The sequence below is a fragment of the Capronia epimyces genome (assembly GCF_000585565.1).
Source record: "Capronia epimyces CBS 606.96 chromosome Unknown aczIQ-supercont1.7, whole genome shotgun sequence".
NCBI classification, from domain to species: Eukaryota; Fungi; Ascomycota; class Eurotiomycetes; order Chaetothyriales; family Herpotrichiellaceae; genus Capronia; species Capronia epimyces.
The window spans coordinates 471646-486187 of NW_006912910.1; the positions used below are offsets into that span (position 1 = coordinate 471646).

The 14542-nt window shown below is 54.2% G+C and overlaps 4 protein-coding genes across 4 annotated transcripts; 3 read left to right on the plus strand and 1 right to left on the minus strand.

Moving 5' to 3' along the window:
- Nucleotides 1–459: 459 nt before the first annotated feature.
- Nucleotides 460–1869, minus strand: A1O3_07972 (uncharacterized protein; the record flags this gene model as incomplete). The annotated part of the gene is made up of 3 exons (XM_007738075.1): nt 460–1113; nt 1229–1677; nt 1728–1869. 3 exons carry the CDS (start codon nt 1867–1869, stop codon nt 460–462), a joined length of 1245 nt encoding a protein of 414 aa, XP_007736265.1.
- Nucleotides 1870–6346: 4477 nt separating this feature from the next.
- A1O3_07973 (uncharacterized protein) lies at nt 6347–8247 on the plus strand (the record flags this gene model as incomplete). Its single annotated transcript, XM_007738076.1, has 4 exons — nt 6347–6622; nt 6676–7044; nt 7096–7854; nt 7912–8247. The coding sequence occupies 4 exons, from the start codon at nt 6347–6349 to the stop codon at nt 8245–8247; spliced, it is 1740 nt and encodes a 579-aa protein (XP_007736266.1).
- Nucleotides 8248–9686: 1439 nt separating this feature from the next.
- Nucleotides 9687–11570, plus strand: A1O3_07975 (uncharacterized protein; the record flags this gene model as incomplete). The annotated part of the gene is made up of 1 exon (XM_007738077.1): nt 9687–11570. The coding sequence occupies one exon, from the start codon at nt 9687–9689 to the stop codon at nt 11568–11570; it is 1884 nt and encodes a 627-aa protein (XP_007736267.1).
- A 512-nt stretch (nt 11571–12082) lies between these two features.
- Nucleotides 12083–13684, plus strand: A1O3_07976 (uncharacterized protein; the record flags this gene model as incomplete). The annotated part of the gene is made up of 1 exon (XM_007738078.1): nt 12083–13684. One exon carries the CDS (start codon nt 12083–12085, stop codon nt 13682–13684), a length of 1602 nt encoding a protein of 533 aa, XP_007736268.1.
- Nucleotides 13685–14542: the final 858 nt, after the last annotated feature.

Consider the following 14542-nt stretch of genomic DNA (forward strand, 5'->3'; position numbering starts at 1 on the left):
CTATCGACGTCCAATATATTTGCCTCCTTTTCCCACATATACCCGAACGCCTTGTTCATAACAAAGACAATCCTCACCACCACAGACCGGTGGCCCTGCGCCTCTGTTATGGTGTGCTAAATGTACAATTTCCCGGCTGAAGCTCCTCCAATGCCAAACTAGAATACGCCGGTGTGAACTGTTGCAGGTTTGGGAAAGAAGGGACGTCTCATCGTAAAGATCATTGCGTCAGATTTGCGAAAGGGTCATGCCAAGGTCTGTTCTGAGACTGGCTGCATAAACGAGTGATGGCACTATCCGGGGGGATGAGCGCTCTGCATAGGCATGGACAGCAGTGAACGTGGCGATGCGTGCGATGTATCGTGCTCGAGTAGAGATTAGCAGTGCGATTTTAAAGGGTAATTAATGCGGGAGAGGCGCTCAAGGATCTGGATTGGCCACCTATTTACCAGTCAGCGTTTACCTGGCAAGACAAGAAGCACCACTCACCCGTAATTGCCTGGAGTAATCCTGATTGTCCTGAAGAGACACATTGCTAAGGCGACTCTCGTCGTGGATATAGAGCGCGTACGGATTTAATCTTTGATCTGTCGCCAGACTTCGCCGATCAACGCCGGTAGATGCCGTATCTGCGCTTCGGGGATCATTCCCTAAAGACATCCCCGACGTGTTGAGGCGAGGAGTCTTGTTTCCAAGGAGCCCGGAGGATGACAGCTGACTGACTTGTCGTGATGGGATATTGTTCGAGGAGGAATTCACTCCTGTCCGAGGAATGAAAGTTGTGTCTGGTCCTCCCTGCATTTGCAGTTTCCTATGTCGCCTTCGGAACCAGAGCCATGCTCCGATTCCTATCAGGGCACCAAGACCCAGAGCAACACCCAAAACAATCCCTACCACCTTGCCGGTACTAACGCCGCCTCCACCACCGGTGGCAGACTGTCCCAGAGTGGCATCGACTGAAGGGGAAGGAGTAATGACCACGGTGCGGACTTCGCCGGTGATCGTGGTGACGCTCGTGTATACTGCTGTCGGCGTCGGCGTTGGGCTGGAGCTGGGAGGAGTGGTTGATGAGTCGGAAGACGTAGAGGTGGTAGAGGAGGTGACGGAATGCGTCTGTTATCAGTGTGAGCAGAGTAGATTGGACAGATCCCAATATACAAGATAGGGAAGGAGGAATGAGCACCCGTCAAGGAACAAGGGGCAGACAAAAGGAGACGGTTATGCATACAGAGGGACTCGTAGAGGCCGTAGAAGGGTCATCCGAGTAACCAGTCCCCGAACTAGCCTCGTCCACCGTAGAAGAGGGAGAGGAGGGAGAGGTTGTCCGCATATCGGGAGTAGGGGAAGGTGATCCGGATTCAGATTGGGTCAGGGAGGTACTAACCGACGGGGAAGCGGTCGCGGTTGCGGTGCTGACTGCGGTGCTGATGGCCGATCCACCAGACGTACCCAGGGGAACTCCGTCGCTCAAGAGGTAGTACCCGTAAAGACCGGCTTCCGTTGAACCGCACCATTCGCTACCGTAACCGGGACATTGTTGATCACAGTTGGAAGTGCTTTCCTGCTCCGTGGGCACGTAGTTGGAACACCAGCAGTCGTATCCCTGGAGAATGGCAAATGCGTAGGAGCCCTGACAGTGGACCTGGCACGCTCCATTGGACTGGTACAGGTTGTAATCTAGTCGACTGCGTCAATGATTGAACAGCATGCAACTCCTGAAAACTCACATTCCGGATAGGAGCCTGCATTATTCTGGGGCGAGCAATAGGATATGTCTAGCCCACGAGACCGTGTACTCAATAGCAGAATGATGACGACCCAAGGCAGGAAGCTGGGCCGGTGCGGGTGATTCCCAACGGTCGTGAGCATTTTGAGACGGTGTGATCCGCCAGCGGCCAATATCGAATTTTCTCACTATTTCTGCATCTGTAGTCTTCTATGCTGCTCAGGTCGTTCTGTAATGGTGCCAGAGGATGGTGAGCATGAGCTTGGTCGAGCGGTGACTATTGCATTGAAGCGGTGCGGGAGACGTAAACGACAGAAGGTAACTGCAAGATGTAGTTTGTGACACCAGACCAACTCAGTGAAGAGGCGGATGGTGCAGACAGAGCTTTTTGAACCAAGCAGATTCCGGGTAGCAGAGATGCACAAACGACAGAATAGTCAAGTCGTCCCTGTTCGATGCTGGAGGAACAGGGCACGGCAGGACAGGACGATTCGAGGGTGAGTGAGGGCTTCGGGCGTCGAAATTAAAGGTGCGGCCGGTAAGGTGGACGGGTGCCTATCGGGCTATAGGAGGTTTATGCGTACAGACTGCAGATATTAACAGGAAAAAAAGGGACTGCGATGTTAACCGATGAACGCAGTCTTGGGAGCTGCAGAGCGGAGGAGGGCGAGGAAGAGAAAGATACAGTTTGTGAAGAAGCGACAGCGCCAGACAGCTCGACAGGCGGACAGGGTTGAAAGGCCCGGGAAGGACAAATGGCAGACAGTGGTAGTGGCAGCTGGAGAAACCAAGAGCGCGCAAGCCCAGCAAGTGACAATGAGAGTGCGAGGGTGGTGGATCAGGGTGGATGGTGAAGTGGACTCCGGTAACAAGGGTCTGGTAAGGACGCTGGGGGGCTTGTTAGGCTTTGGCCACTATTTTATGTCGAGAAGTCAAGAAATCAAGTCCCAGACGCCGGGGGAGCGAAGAGGCTAGCGGAAGAATAGGGAGCACCTAGGGAGCATGTGTGAGCAGTGGGCAGCTGAATGGTCAGAGCACCCCGGGAGCCAGGAACCAGGGAGGAGACAAGCGAGCTTGGATGATGACGGAAGAGCGGGCGGAGATTGTCATATGTGTGACGAGGTCCACACGGCCTGGCCTGCCTGCGTACGCCATGCTTGATGTGTTAAGGTCGGCCACCTAATACTGGTACCTAAGGTGATGGCTTTTATGCATAGATGCCTATCTGTGCAAATATGCCTTAGGTACCTACACAGCAGACCTAACAGGTGCTTGTTAGGTACCAACAGGTGTCTTATGGCGATGTCGCAGGCGGTAGGTAGCCTCAGACCCAGATGCCTAATAGGTAGTGTGACTACCTACTCACCCTACCAAAAGAAACTCCGCACTCACCCAAAAGGCAGCTCGGAAACCGTCCCAGATCATCTGAGGGTACTGCCACCGAAGGTGTTACATGCCACACTCAGCTCCCGTATCACAGCCTCCACTCTCAAACCTAGCTTTCTCTTCGAGAGGATAGTCAAGCTTCCGGACATCGTGAATGGTGGCGTTTCTACTCCATCTCGCCACTTAATCAAGTTCCTTGTCGATCTGCCCGCTGGATTGTCTTTGCACCAAAACAAGGTTTGCACAGTACAGTACGGAGTACATATTACGGTCCCGATGTACCACAGCTGCTATTAGGTAAGGCAGCCTTAGCAACATACAGAGTACACACATTGTTCATGGTCTGATCTGTTTACATTCTACATGGATCTCTTTATCCTTTTCCTCCTGGGTGCAAGTGGAACAACCCAATCTCAATATGCAGTGGGTGAGTCGAGGGATCATGAGGTATTCACAGCTACAGGGCCAACCGATTCAATGCTACGGCGGCATTTTGCCGGTTGACGATCAGATGGCGCCCCATGTGTATAGCACATGCCGCGAAGTCGAATCCAAGACAATACCTTTCGAGCAAACAATAATGACCCCGACCCTACATGTTCTCTTCTGCTGCAAGGCTCGCCGATCCCCTTCGTCGATCTCCTCACCCTTTCATGACCCTTCGCTACATACTAGAACCCTAGAGTATCGTACGGTTTTCGAATAACAGGAAGAAGATGGTCCACTGAATTGTACGTTGCTCTCTTTGTATGGTACGGAGTATAGGGACAAGTTGATGGCCACCAGCCACCAGCCACAGCCCGCCAAACAATGAAAGAAGCGGAGGTGTTGTGTGCCTTCCCTCAACAACGGTATCGCCGGTTGGCGGTCTGCTCGTTTGATGCGACCTCCTATGCTGCACCCTGCAGCTACGGCATGCATCATGCGTCGTTGTGGCGCGTTGCTGTGCTGCAAGCGTGATGGCAAACCCTGGTTGGAGCCGCTTCAAGAAACGCAGCTGCATGGCTTGCAGACCAATCTCGCTCCCTGTGCCTGCAAGCCTCCCTGAATCTCGCAAGACATCGCCCCAATACCTCCTTTACTACGATGCTCACCGCCAGCATAGACATTCATAGCTTAGATGCCATTTGAGTCACTATCAAACTCAACTCGACGAATTTGTCATGTCTACCACCCAGTCTCGACACTTCTTGTCAGAGATGCCTTCTCGAATTTGCGAAGCACAGTACGGAGTACGGAGTACAGAATACATGCTGCTCGGCGACGTTTCTCCATTGGGATTATCAGCGTCTCACATACCCATGTCCTTAGTGGTTCGCTTATTTGCTGTCTAAAAATGCGACGGGGCTGGTAATTGGCTAGGTCTCTCACCTCAAAGATAACAAATCGTTGTTGGCATTACTACTCGTACTATCTAGTCTTCAAGAGTGCGGGGATCAAAAGATCGAAGACGTATCTATCGTCTGAAAAGAACCGACGGCGCATGTCGGCTGGGAACGCTCTTGTCATGGCGTCTTTGGCTAGCCAATAATGCCAAAGGTATCCTTCAGCATGACCGCTTCACCTGTCGTCTGGTGGGCTGAGATGCTGCACGGATAGGGTTTCACAACCCATGCGGATAAGCTGCGCTTCTGACCGCATGCATGAAGGAGGGTATACCGACCAAGTCTAGAGCTGTCTATCGACCAGTGAAGTAACCTCTGGATTGTTTTCCCTACCATGTCACTGTCATCAGAGAACTGGTCGATGGATGATTGATTTTAATTTGGGTAGATTAGGGCATTCTCAGTGGCCACGGCGGGCTGTCAACTTGACCCGGGGAGCCGATGATAAACCCACCATGCATCCGGCAAGGCGCGGAACTCACTTTCAGCCAACAGACGGATCGGCATGGGTATGTGTAAACAGCACTTTTAGAATAAAGAGACAGCAACAGGGATGCGGGCATGGCATGGCATGAGCGCTACGAGAGTATCGTGCCCTACTTTTGTGCGTATTGCTATGAGACGGGATGCCGGTGGTTTGAAGTATTCTGGTGATGAATCATACGAATCATAGATAGATTAATTACCTCATTCCCCGACGCAGAGGACGCTGAAAGTCATCCCGGGACGCCTGTTGCCTGGCACAAGGGTGGGATTGTTGTCGATAGTGCATAGGTATTCAATCTACGGATACTTCGAAAATCTCGGTTGTGTTGATGCTGGGTGCGTGGGTGATGCGGCCATTCATTTGCGTCATCAGTCACGTGCCATTGGTGTCGGGCGCCACTCGGCCTCTCGCTGTTCATTGCGGATATCTCAATCTTCCTTGGTCCTCGTTGTCGCGCATCAAGGAACAAACCATCATCCGTAGAGTGGCTGTAGACTCATGTGGCGAAGAAGGACGGAGTGCTCCGTATGGAAGTCTGGATTCTCCGTACAGAATAAGGTATGGATATGTATTCACGAATACCATACAGAGTATCCGTACTATTAAACCACGACTTGGTGCGCCTCAGAAGCAGTAGGCCGGACGAGCATCTAATCAACCTCGCCCTCTTCGGCCTCATGGCATCTTCCATGAGGTATGCGTTGATACCATTCTCATACACACCGATTTCAACGCCCAGGAGAACCGTGAGTGCGATCCTGTCGAATTGATCCTGTCTCGTCAACGACTGTGGCTCGGTAGAATCACGTGAATGATGCGAAGTTTGGCACGTGATTTGGCCCCCCCCCCCGGGATACTGAAAGCGCCACAGAGCACATAGCCCTCGGGAGAGAGCAATATGCAGGGAGGTTCTATCCTGCTCCCCTCAACTATTCTCGGTTATCACCCAAACGGCGCATTCCAGAATGTCGACGCCCGCTGAATAACCTCGGGGGCTTCAGGTGGGCAGGCTGGGGATGGAGGGGATGCCTCCTCCTTGACCGAAAAGTCGGAGCGTGCCCGAATCCCCGAAGTACGCTATGCTCTTCTTGTCTACTTACCTCGGTTATGACCCCGGGCGAGAATAATGCCTGGAAACGCAGCCAGCCAGTCGCCGCTTGTTTGTCGTAGATCTATTGAGCACACATCCCGGTTCCTCCATGAATCTTGTTGTTCCATGCTGTTGGATTTGTTGATCGGGACGCTCAAATACCAGACCCCAGGATTGTACGATCGCAATCCGTTCTGATCCATCATCTCCTCTCATAACCATCCAAAGAGCGGCATAGCAACTCGCTCCCCTCCCTTCCCTTCCTGACAACCATGGTCTTCACTCCTCCATCATGGCTGCCCAAGCTCCCACCGGTCCCGGATACCGTCCCGATCTGCGACTTCATACTTGACGAGAGATACGGCCGGCGTCCCCTCTCGGACTCATGGGACCCCTACACATGTGGCTTGTCAGGCAGGAGCATCACGGCGCGGCAACAGAAGGAAAATGTTGACAAGCTGGCTCGGGGTCTGGCGAAGGAATTTGGATGGAAGGTTAATGGGGGCAGTGAATTTGACAAGGTCGCAGGTATCTTTGCGCTCAATACGGTACGTTGGTCGGACGCCACCTGTTGTGTGGGAGGAAGACTGACCAGATCCAGATTGATATTATGACCTTGTCCTGGGCGCTTCACCGGCTGAATGGCGTGTCGTCCCCAGCCAACGCCGCCTACAATGCGGACGAGTTGCGACATCAACTTACCAACTCTGGAGCAAAGGTACTGTTCACAGTTATGCCACTCCTCCAGACCGCCCTGGCAGCGGCTGCCAAATCCAACATCCCTAAAAAGAACATTTACATCTGCGAGATGCCTCACGATCCTCCTATCCCAAAAGAGTTCAAGACGTTGTCACAATTGATCAAGGATGGCGAGTCTTTACCCGAGCTCGAGCCTATCCAATGGAGTAAGGGTCAAGGCGCGAGGCAAACGGCTTTCTTATGTTACTCGAGTGGCACATCTGGTTTACCGGTATGCCTTCCCTGAGCTGCCAACTAGAGGCAATTCCTGACATGAGAGTAGAAAGGCGTCATGATTTCACACCGTAACGTGATTGCAAACACGATGCAAATCTCGGCGTTCGACAAGGTGGCCCGCGACGCCATTTCTCCCAACTACCACGACGTCGCGCTCGGCTTACTACCTCAGTCGCACATCTACGGTTTGATCGTCATCTGCCATTGCTCAACTTACCGCGGCGACCAAGTTGTCGTGCTGCCGAAATTCGACCTGCAGCAGTATCTCACGACCATCCAAAAGTACAAGGTGAGCACCTTGTACATCGTGCCACCGATCATCATCTCCATGGTGAAGAACCGCGATCTTCTCAAGAAGTACGATTTGTCCAGCGTGCGATTCATCTTCACCGGCGCAGCACCGTTGGGCAAGGAGACCGCAGAGGAATTGGCGTCCCAATACCCGAAGTGGAAAGTCCGACAAGGCTATGGCCTCACCGAGACGTGTACTGTCGTCTGTTCTTCAAGTCCAACGGACATCTGGTTCGGCTCGTCTGGCTCGCTGCTACCGGGGATCGAGACTAAAGTCATCAATGAGGAAGGAAAAGAGATCACGGGCTACGGACAGCGCGGAGAACTGCTGGTCAAGTCTCCGAGCGTCGTTCTGGGGTACCTGAAGAACGAGAAGGCGACGGCGGAAACGTTTGTGGATCTGCCTGAAGGGCGCTTCGCGCGCACCGGGGACGAAGTCGAGGTCCGAGTGTCTCCCAAGGGCAACGAGCACATCTGGGTGGTGGATCGCATCAAGGAATTAATCAAAGTCAAGGTAAGTCGGGGACCCTGATCATTCCGGGACCGAGACCGTCTAACTGTTCCGTTCCAGGGTCACCAAGTCGCCCCCGCCGAACTCGAGTCCTGCTTGCTCAATCACCCTGCCGTAGCTGACTGCGCCGTCATCTCCGTGCCGGATGATCGAGCTGGCGAGCTGCCCAAGGCGTATGTGGTGAAATCGAATTCGATTGGGCTGGAAGAAAGCGACGCTATCGTCAAGCGGAACATCTTGAAGTATGTCGAGAAGGAAAAGGCCCGCTACAAGTGGCTTGCCGGGGGAATCGAGTTTATCGACGTCATTCCCAAGAGTCCTTCAGGCAAGATCTTGAGGAGACTGCTGAGAGACAAGGACAGGGAGGCCAGGAAGAACATTGGGGCCAAACTATAGACGCGGCTGTCCCAGCCTAATTGCAGGGAGGCGCTGTGGTCGGTCCTTTTAGATTGGCTCGGTGACATTAGAAACAGGATTAGAGAGAGGGAGAGAATGTGTGTGAAGAGAGAGAGATCAATCAAGTTGATTCGACTTGCAGAACGAAATCGTTCCTTTCCTCTCCGCCCACACTATCTACACTATCCGTATCCATCTGGCTTGAATCCATCAATGCTCATTGGCTCGCAGGCGACCTTCAGGCTGGGATCTACGGCGTACGGACCCTGCGCTAGCAGTGCGCGCGCACAGATCCACCCCATCACACAATCGCAACGAAGAACCAAAAAAAAAAGGCTCCTATCTTCCGACCCCAAGGCCAAAAAGAGTAACATGGATATGCATCAGCCGCGAATCGAACGCGGGGCCCATGCAAACTGTTGCATTGTACTGTTGTACTGAATACTGTTGGCAAGCATGGATCTAGACAGGCCTGTTAGCTGGGGAGGCTCGAGAGACCAGGAATTGTTCAGGCTACATACTTTACCACTAAACCACTGATGCTGGATTGTTGGAGGCAATTCCGGGGGTTTGATATATAAGAGGATATTAAATGAAGGGTGTGGATGGCCTGGAGACGGAGACTGGAGAGTTGGTGATACGGAAAGATTTGAGCGGCGGGGCAGCGGGGCGAGCTGTTGTAGTAACGGAATTGCGCCGCCCAAAGACCATATCACGTGGCCAGCCCTTTCGAGCAGTCGGCTATCACGCGGCTCGACTCTCCAATGCAGTAAAGTACCACGGAGTACGGAGTACTAATGGGGTACATACACGTACGGGTATTACACCAACTACTGATATCTGGGGTAGGTACCTAGCTCTGACACGGGTCTTGCTCCTGGTATCTATTACTGGTTTATCAGGGTTAGGGTTAGGGTTAGGGTTAGGGTTGTGCACGGATACTTCTTCCCGCCTACACGCCAGTACCTTTGGCTCCGGTCTATATTTATTTCATTTCTGGACAAGGTGATACATTACATCGATCACGCTTGAATGTTGGCATATCTGTCTTAGGCACATAGCTCTACAGCAGATTGAGCGACTGTTGTGCTGCAAGGCTGGACCTGGTTATCACGTGTGCGCAAGGCTGCCACGGGGTTCAACGTCATTGAATCCTCCATCCTCCATCCTCCAAACCAAAGAGCAAGATCAACAACTCTAGTAACATGTCATTCCAAGCCACACTGTGTACCAGTCAGTGCCAGTGGTCCAAGGCTCAGGCTAGCAGAGAATCTCCACCGTCTATTCTAAAGCTGGAGTCGACCAAGTCAAGGTGAATGTAGGTGGACGTCGATTGCAAAGGTTGCACTGCAGCCTGTGATCATCCCTTCACTACCACAAATAAAGCTCCGGTCACACCTTGAAACCCTGCCAATCGAACTGTCTTTCATTATTTCAGCATGAAGGCAAACATTGGCAAGTCCTTCGCGGCCTTGATCATTGGGCTGTCGCGTACCACTTCAGCCTCATTTGTTCCACGGTGGGAATCCCGAGGCGCCGATATCGATCTCGATCTCGATCTCGATCCCGCGACTGAAGACTTCAGCTGGGACACGATTCGGTCGTCGAGCGAGCTTCAATATCACAAATGCTACGGCTCCTTCGAGTGCTCCAAACTCACGGTCCCTCTCGATTGGACCAACCAAAGCAATCCCAACAGTGTGACGCTTGCACTGGTCAGACTGCCTGCGGTGGTTGATGTGACAGATGAGTCGTTCGGCGGCACCATCATTATCAACCCCGGTGGCCCCAGCGGATCGGGAGTAGTATCAGTCCTCCAGGCTGGAAGAGGCGTGCAAAGGATTGTGGACAGCGACAAGCACTTTGAGATTCTATCGTTCGATCCCCGCGGAGTGGCCTTTTCGACCCCTAGCTTGGCCTGCTTCCAGGACGACGCCGCAAGACTTTCACTGTCCGTGTTCGGTGTAGGGGCGGGCAGCCTGGAGGCCAGCCGGGATGCCTTGAACGTCAAATGGGGCATCGATGAAAGCCTCGGCCGCCTGTGTGAATCCGCTAGCAATGGCCACTTTCCCGACGGCTCCAACATCCGCCAGTTTGTCAGTACTGCCCTTGCTGTACGAGACATGGTCGAAATAGTCGACCAAGTCGATGCGCATCTTCGGAAAGAGGTGAGCTTGGGGCGAACCCGATTGAATGATCGGCAGACTGTCATGGCCGTTGGCCCGAAGCCAAAGGATCCTGCGCTTCTCAACTATTGGGGTCTCTCCTACGGCACGTACCTGGGGAATACTTTCGCCAGCATGTTTCCCGAGCGGGTCGGTCGCATGGTCTTGGACGGAGTGGTCGACGCAGATGACTATACAGCCACAGGATGGACTACCAACCTCCAGGACAACAACCAAACATGGATCAAGTTTTTCGAATTTTGTTTCGAAGCCGGATCGAAATGTGCTCTCTTCGACCCTCTAGCACTTGGACCTGAAGAGATACGAGACAAGGTCGACGTGTTCCTCGCTGGGCTCAAGGATAATCCCATACCGCTGATCCGCGATGGGAATGCCTACCTTCTCACATATTTCGAGCTGAAGAGTAGCATTCACGAATGTTCGTACCTCCCTAACTTGCTCTGGCCACTGCTGGCCGTCCTGCTCCAGTCTCTCATAGATGGCGTCCCCCTGACGGCCGCCTCAGCCCTGGAAGGGCTGATAGATTGGCGACAAGCCGCTTCTCGCCATTTCTCACCGGCACTGCCACTGCCACTGCCATTCCAGCCACTCCAGAGCAAGCCACCCGGCCACTTTGGCGAGGGCGAGACGGCAGAGCCATTGCCTACAGGTTACCCGTGGCAGCTTGAAGCTGGAGTGTCCATTCTCTGTGGCGACGGAGAGGACATCACGTTCAAGTCCAAGGACGATTACGCCGAGTACCTTTCTCTCCTGGAGTCTCAGTCTCCATTGGTTGGTGCCATCTGGGCCGAGATCATCTTACATTGCATTCACTGGCCGGCGTCTGTTCGGCCTTCGACTGCGAACCGCTTCACCGGCCCCTTCCAGTCGAACCTCTCCGACTACGACCCTCGAGGCAGTCCGTTGCTCTTCATCGGAAACACCGCCGACCCTGTAACGCCGTTGCGGAATGCGCTGAAGATGTCGGACCGGCATGAAGGCAGTGTCGTGCTCACGCAGGATCTGCCGGGCCACTGCTCCGGAGAGGCCAACCCAAGCGGGTGCACGTTCGAGATCTTGAAGGCCTTCTTCAGGGACGGGACACTTCCGAGGCCGGGGCTTGTATGCGAGAGTGCTCGAAAGCCGTGGGACGACTGACGAGACTGGTAGACGGTGGATGGGGAACAGTAAGGAAGAAGTAACAGCGCGTTGCTACATTGAATGTCACTGATGGGCGTTGCATAGCAGGATTATTACATGCACGATACGTGAGGTCTTATTCCACATCCACATACTGTATTCACTCGAACAAGGGTAATTAGTGCATTTGTAGCAGCCGTATCTGTTGTTTGGGCCCTCAGGCTCTTATTAGCAAATCACGTGATATCAAAATTTCCTCTCCTCCGCCGGCCGAGGCCGAATCCATCACAGTCTTCTCTCATTTTAATGCCACCTCCCACCTCCCATCTCCCACCTCCCCCTCCTCAAGAGCGCTCCCCTACGTTCGATTTCCTGTTTCCTGTTTCCTGTCCGGCTGCGCGGGACCATTCATCGCCGGCTCGCCGAGGCACCAAAAGAGTCACGAGACTTACTTCTAGAACTGCGTTGCATTCCATCCCATTCCGATCGCTGGGTGGGAAGGACGGAAAAAGTCAAGTCTTGATCTCGTGATGGTTTCCTCATTCCTCTCGCGCGGATGCGTGGCCAAAGAGCACGACCTGGCGTCACTGCATCTCCGACGCGACCAGTCGCTTCCAGTCGTCCTCTCCACCGAGGTGACCAGCGCCGACCATGAAGGCTACGCGGAAGGCGTGGTCACCAACACGCGTTTCGGCTCCTTCCCGCATTCCACCATGATCGGGGCGGCATGGGGCAGTCAGATCCGGGCCAGCAAAGTGGACACGGGGTCGCGAGGGCGCAAGGAAGCGATGAATGCGAAGGCGAAGGCGAAGAAGCGCAAGGCCGAGGCGCTGGAGCAGAGTCAGAGTCGGAGTCAAAGTCGGAGTCGGACCGACACCCACGCTGGGGACGAGGACGCGGTGGCCGCGGCCGCGGCTGAGGTTGAGGTTGAGGTGGCCAGTTCAGGCTTCGTCCACATCTTACCGCCGACGCCGGAGAACTGGACGATCAGTCTGCCCCATCGCACGCAGGTCGTCTACACGCCGGACTACAGCTACATCCTGCACCGCATCCGCGCGCGGCCGGGGTCCAGGTTGATCGAGGCCGGGAGTGGTAGTGGCAGTTTCACGCATGCGGCAGCTCGAGCCGTCTTCAATGCGTATTCGGCCACTTCCGGAGTCGAGTCGGTGGGCAAGGTCTTCTCGTTCGAGTTTCACGCCGAACGGCACAGGCGAGTCAAGGCGGAAATGGTAGAGCACGGGTTGGATACGATCGTGCACACGGAGCATCGCGACGTCTACAGAGACGGGTTCCTGGTCCACGAAGACGAAGAGAACCGTGATCGCAAGACATCACCGCAGGCGAACGCAATCTTTCTGGATCTGCCCGCGCCATGGGAGGCGGTGCCTCATCTGACTCGAGAGCATCAGGATGGCAAGCCCTCGGCGCTCGACCCCAACTCGGCCGTGCACCTCTGTACATTCAGTCCGTGCATCGAACAGGCGCAGAAGACGGTATCTTCGCTCCGGCGCCACGACTGGCTCGAGATTGAAATGGTCGAGATGCAACAAAAGCGCATCGAGGTGCGCCGCGAGTACACCGGCCTGTCGTATGATGGCATGCGCGGCGCCAATGCCTATGCCGCCGACGTGGATGAGGCTCTGGTCCGGTTGCGCGAAGTCGAGCGCCGTGCCAGAGATTTCCACGCCAGGACCCTGTCCAAGCGCCAGCAGGCGAACGGCCAGCGGCAGCAGCAGCAGCAGCAGCCCGACGTCGGCAAGCTGCCGTTCAACGGGGGCAAGCTCGTGCACCGAACAGAGCCGGAACTCAAGACGCACACCTCGTACCTGGTGTTCGCCATCCTCCCTCGAGCGTGGACGGAGGAGGACGAGGCAACGGCACGGGCCAAGTGGTCGAAGCACGTCAAGATCGCGCCCAGCGTGCCGAAAAGCCAACGACAGATGAAGAAGGAGGCCAAGCTCAAATCCAGAGGTCAACCACAGGTGTTGAATGGGAGGGTGGATGGGGAGATGGGGGAGACAACGACAGAGAAGACGAATGCAGGCACGGGGGAGTCTACACCAAGAGCGGAGGCAGAGGCGGAAGCGGAGCCAGAGGCAGAGGCAGAGGCACCTGGAGGCTTGCATGTCTAACTAGGAGGCAATGTGTTTTGCTGTACAATGAATCTACAAGTATGCGTGGTGTTGACGGTCCGTATACTGGTATCATCATCCTCATCTTTTCCTCCTCCTCCTCTTCTTCTTCCTCCTCTTCGCGTCAGGCGTTGCCGACTAGGTACCAAGTAGGATGTATGTATGTAGTATGTATCGCTGAACCACAGAACCAATGTGGCCCTGCCCTCCCTACCCTCTGGGTCCGAGATCCGAGATCAGGTAGTCCGTCTACGTCTAGAATCAAATCGAGACCGAGACCGAGACTGAGACAGATATATGTACCCATGTCTTAGTAAGGTATCGCGATGCTCTGTCGTTCCAGCTTTGCCTTGAACTGACACTGACGGAGACTGGAGACCGGAGACCCAGACAGGAAACTTAATTAGACCCCCTATTGGTCCCTACCTGTCCCCGCCCACCAAGCCAAGCCGGATGCGGAAGGGGTTGCGAAAATAACTGAGTCCGGGCCGGTTCTATATAGTACAGAGTACCGAGTACAGTATACAGCATACAGCAGTATCTACTTAGGTACTCGCGAGCAGGCACGCGAGGCTAAGGCTCAGGCCTCGCAACACCGGTCTCGCAACATAACAGCGACTCCGCCTCACTTGATCAGATAAGGTGATAGGATGTGATGTGATGTTCGAATACTAATACGAATACTACCAACCCATGCCGGTTACCCTGCCTTGCCCTGCCTGATACAGCATGTATAAGACAGACAGGGGAACAGCCCGCCGGAACAGATAGACCTCAAGGCCTCGAGCGCTAGATCAGGCCCACTACGTCGGTCTCTCTTTTCCTTTCCTTTTCCTTTTCTCTTCTTCTTCCTCTTCT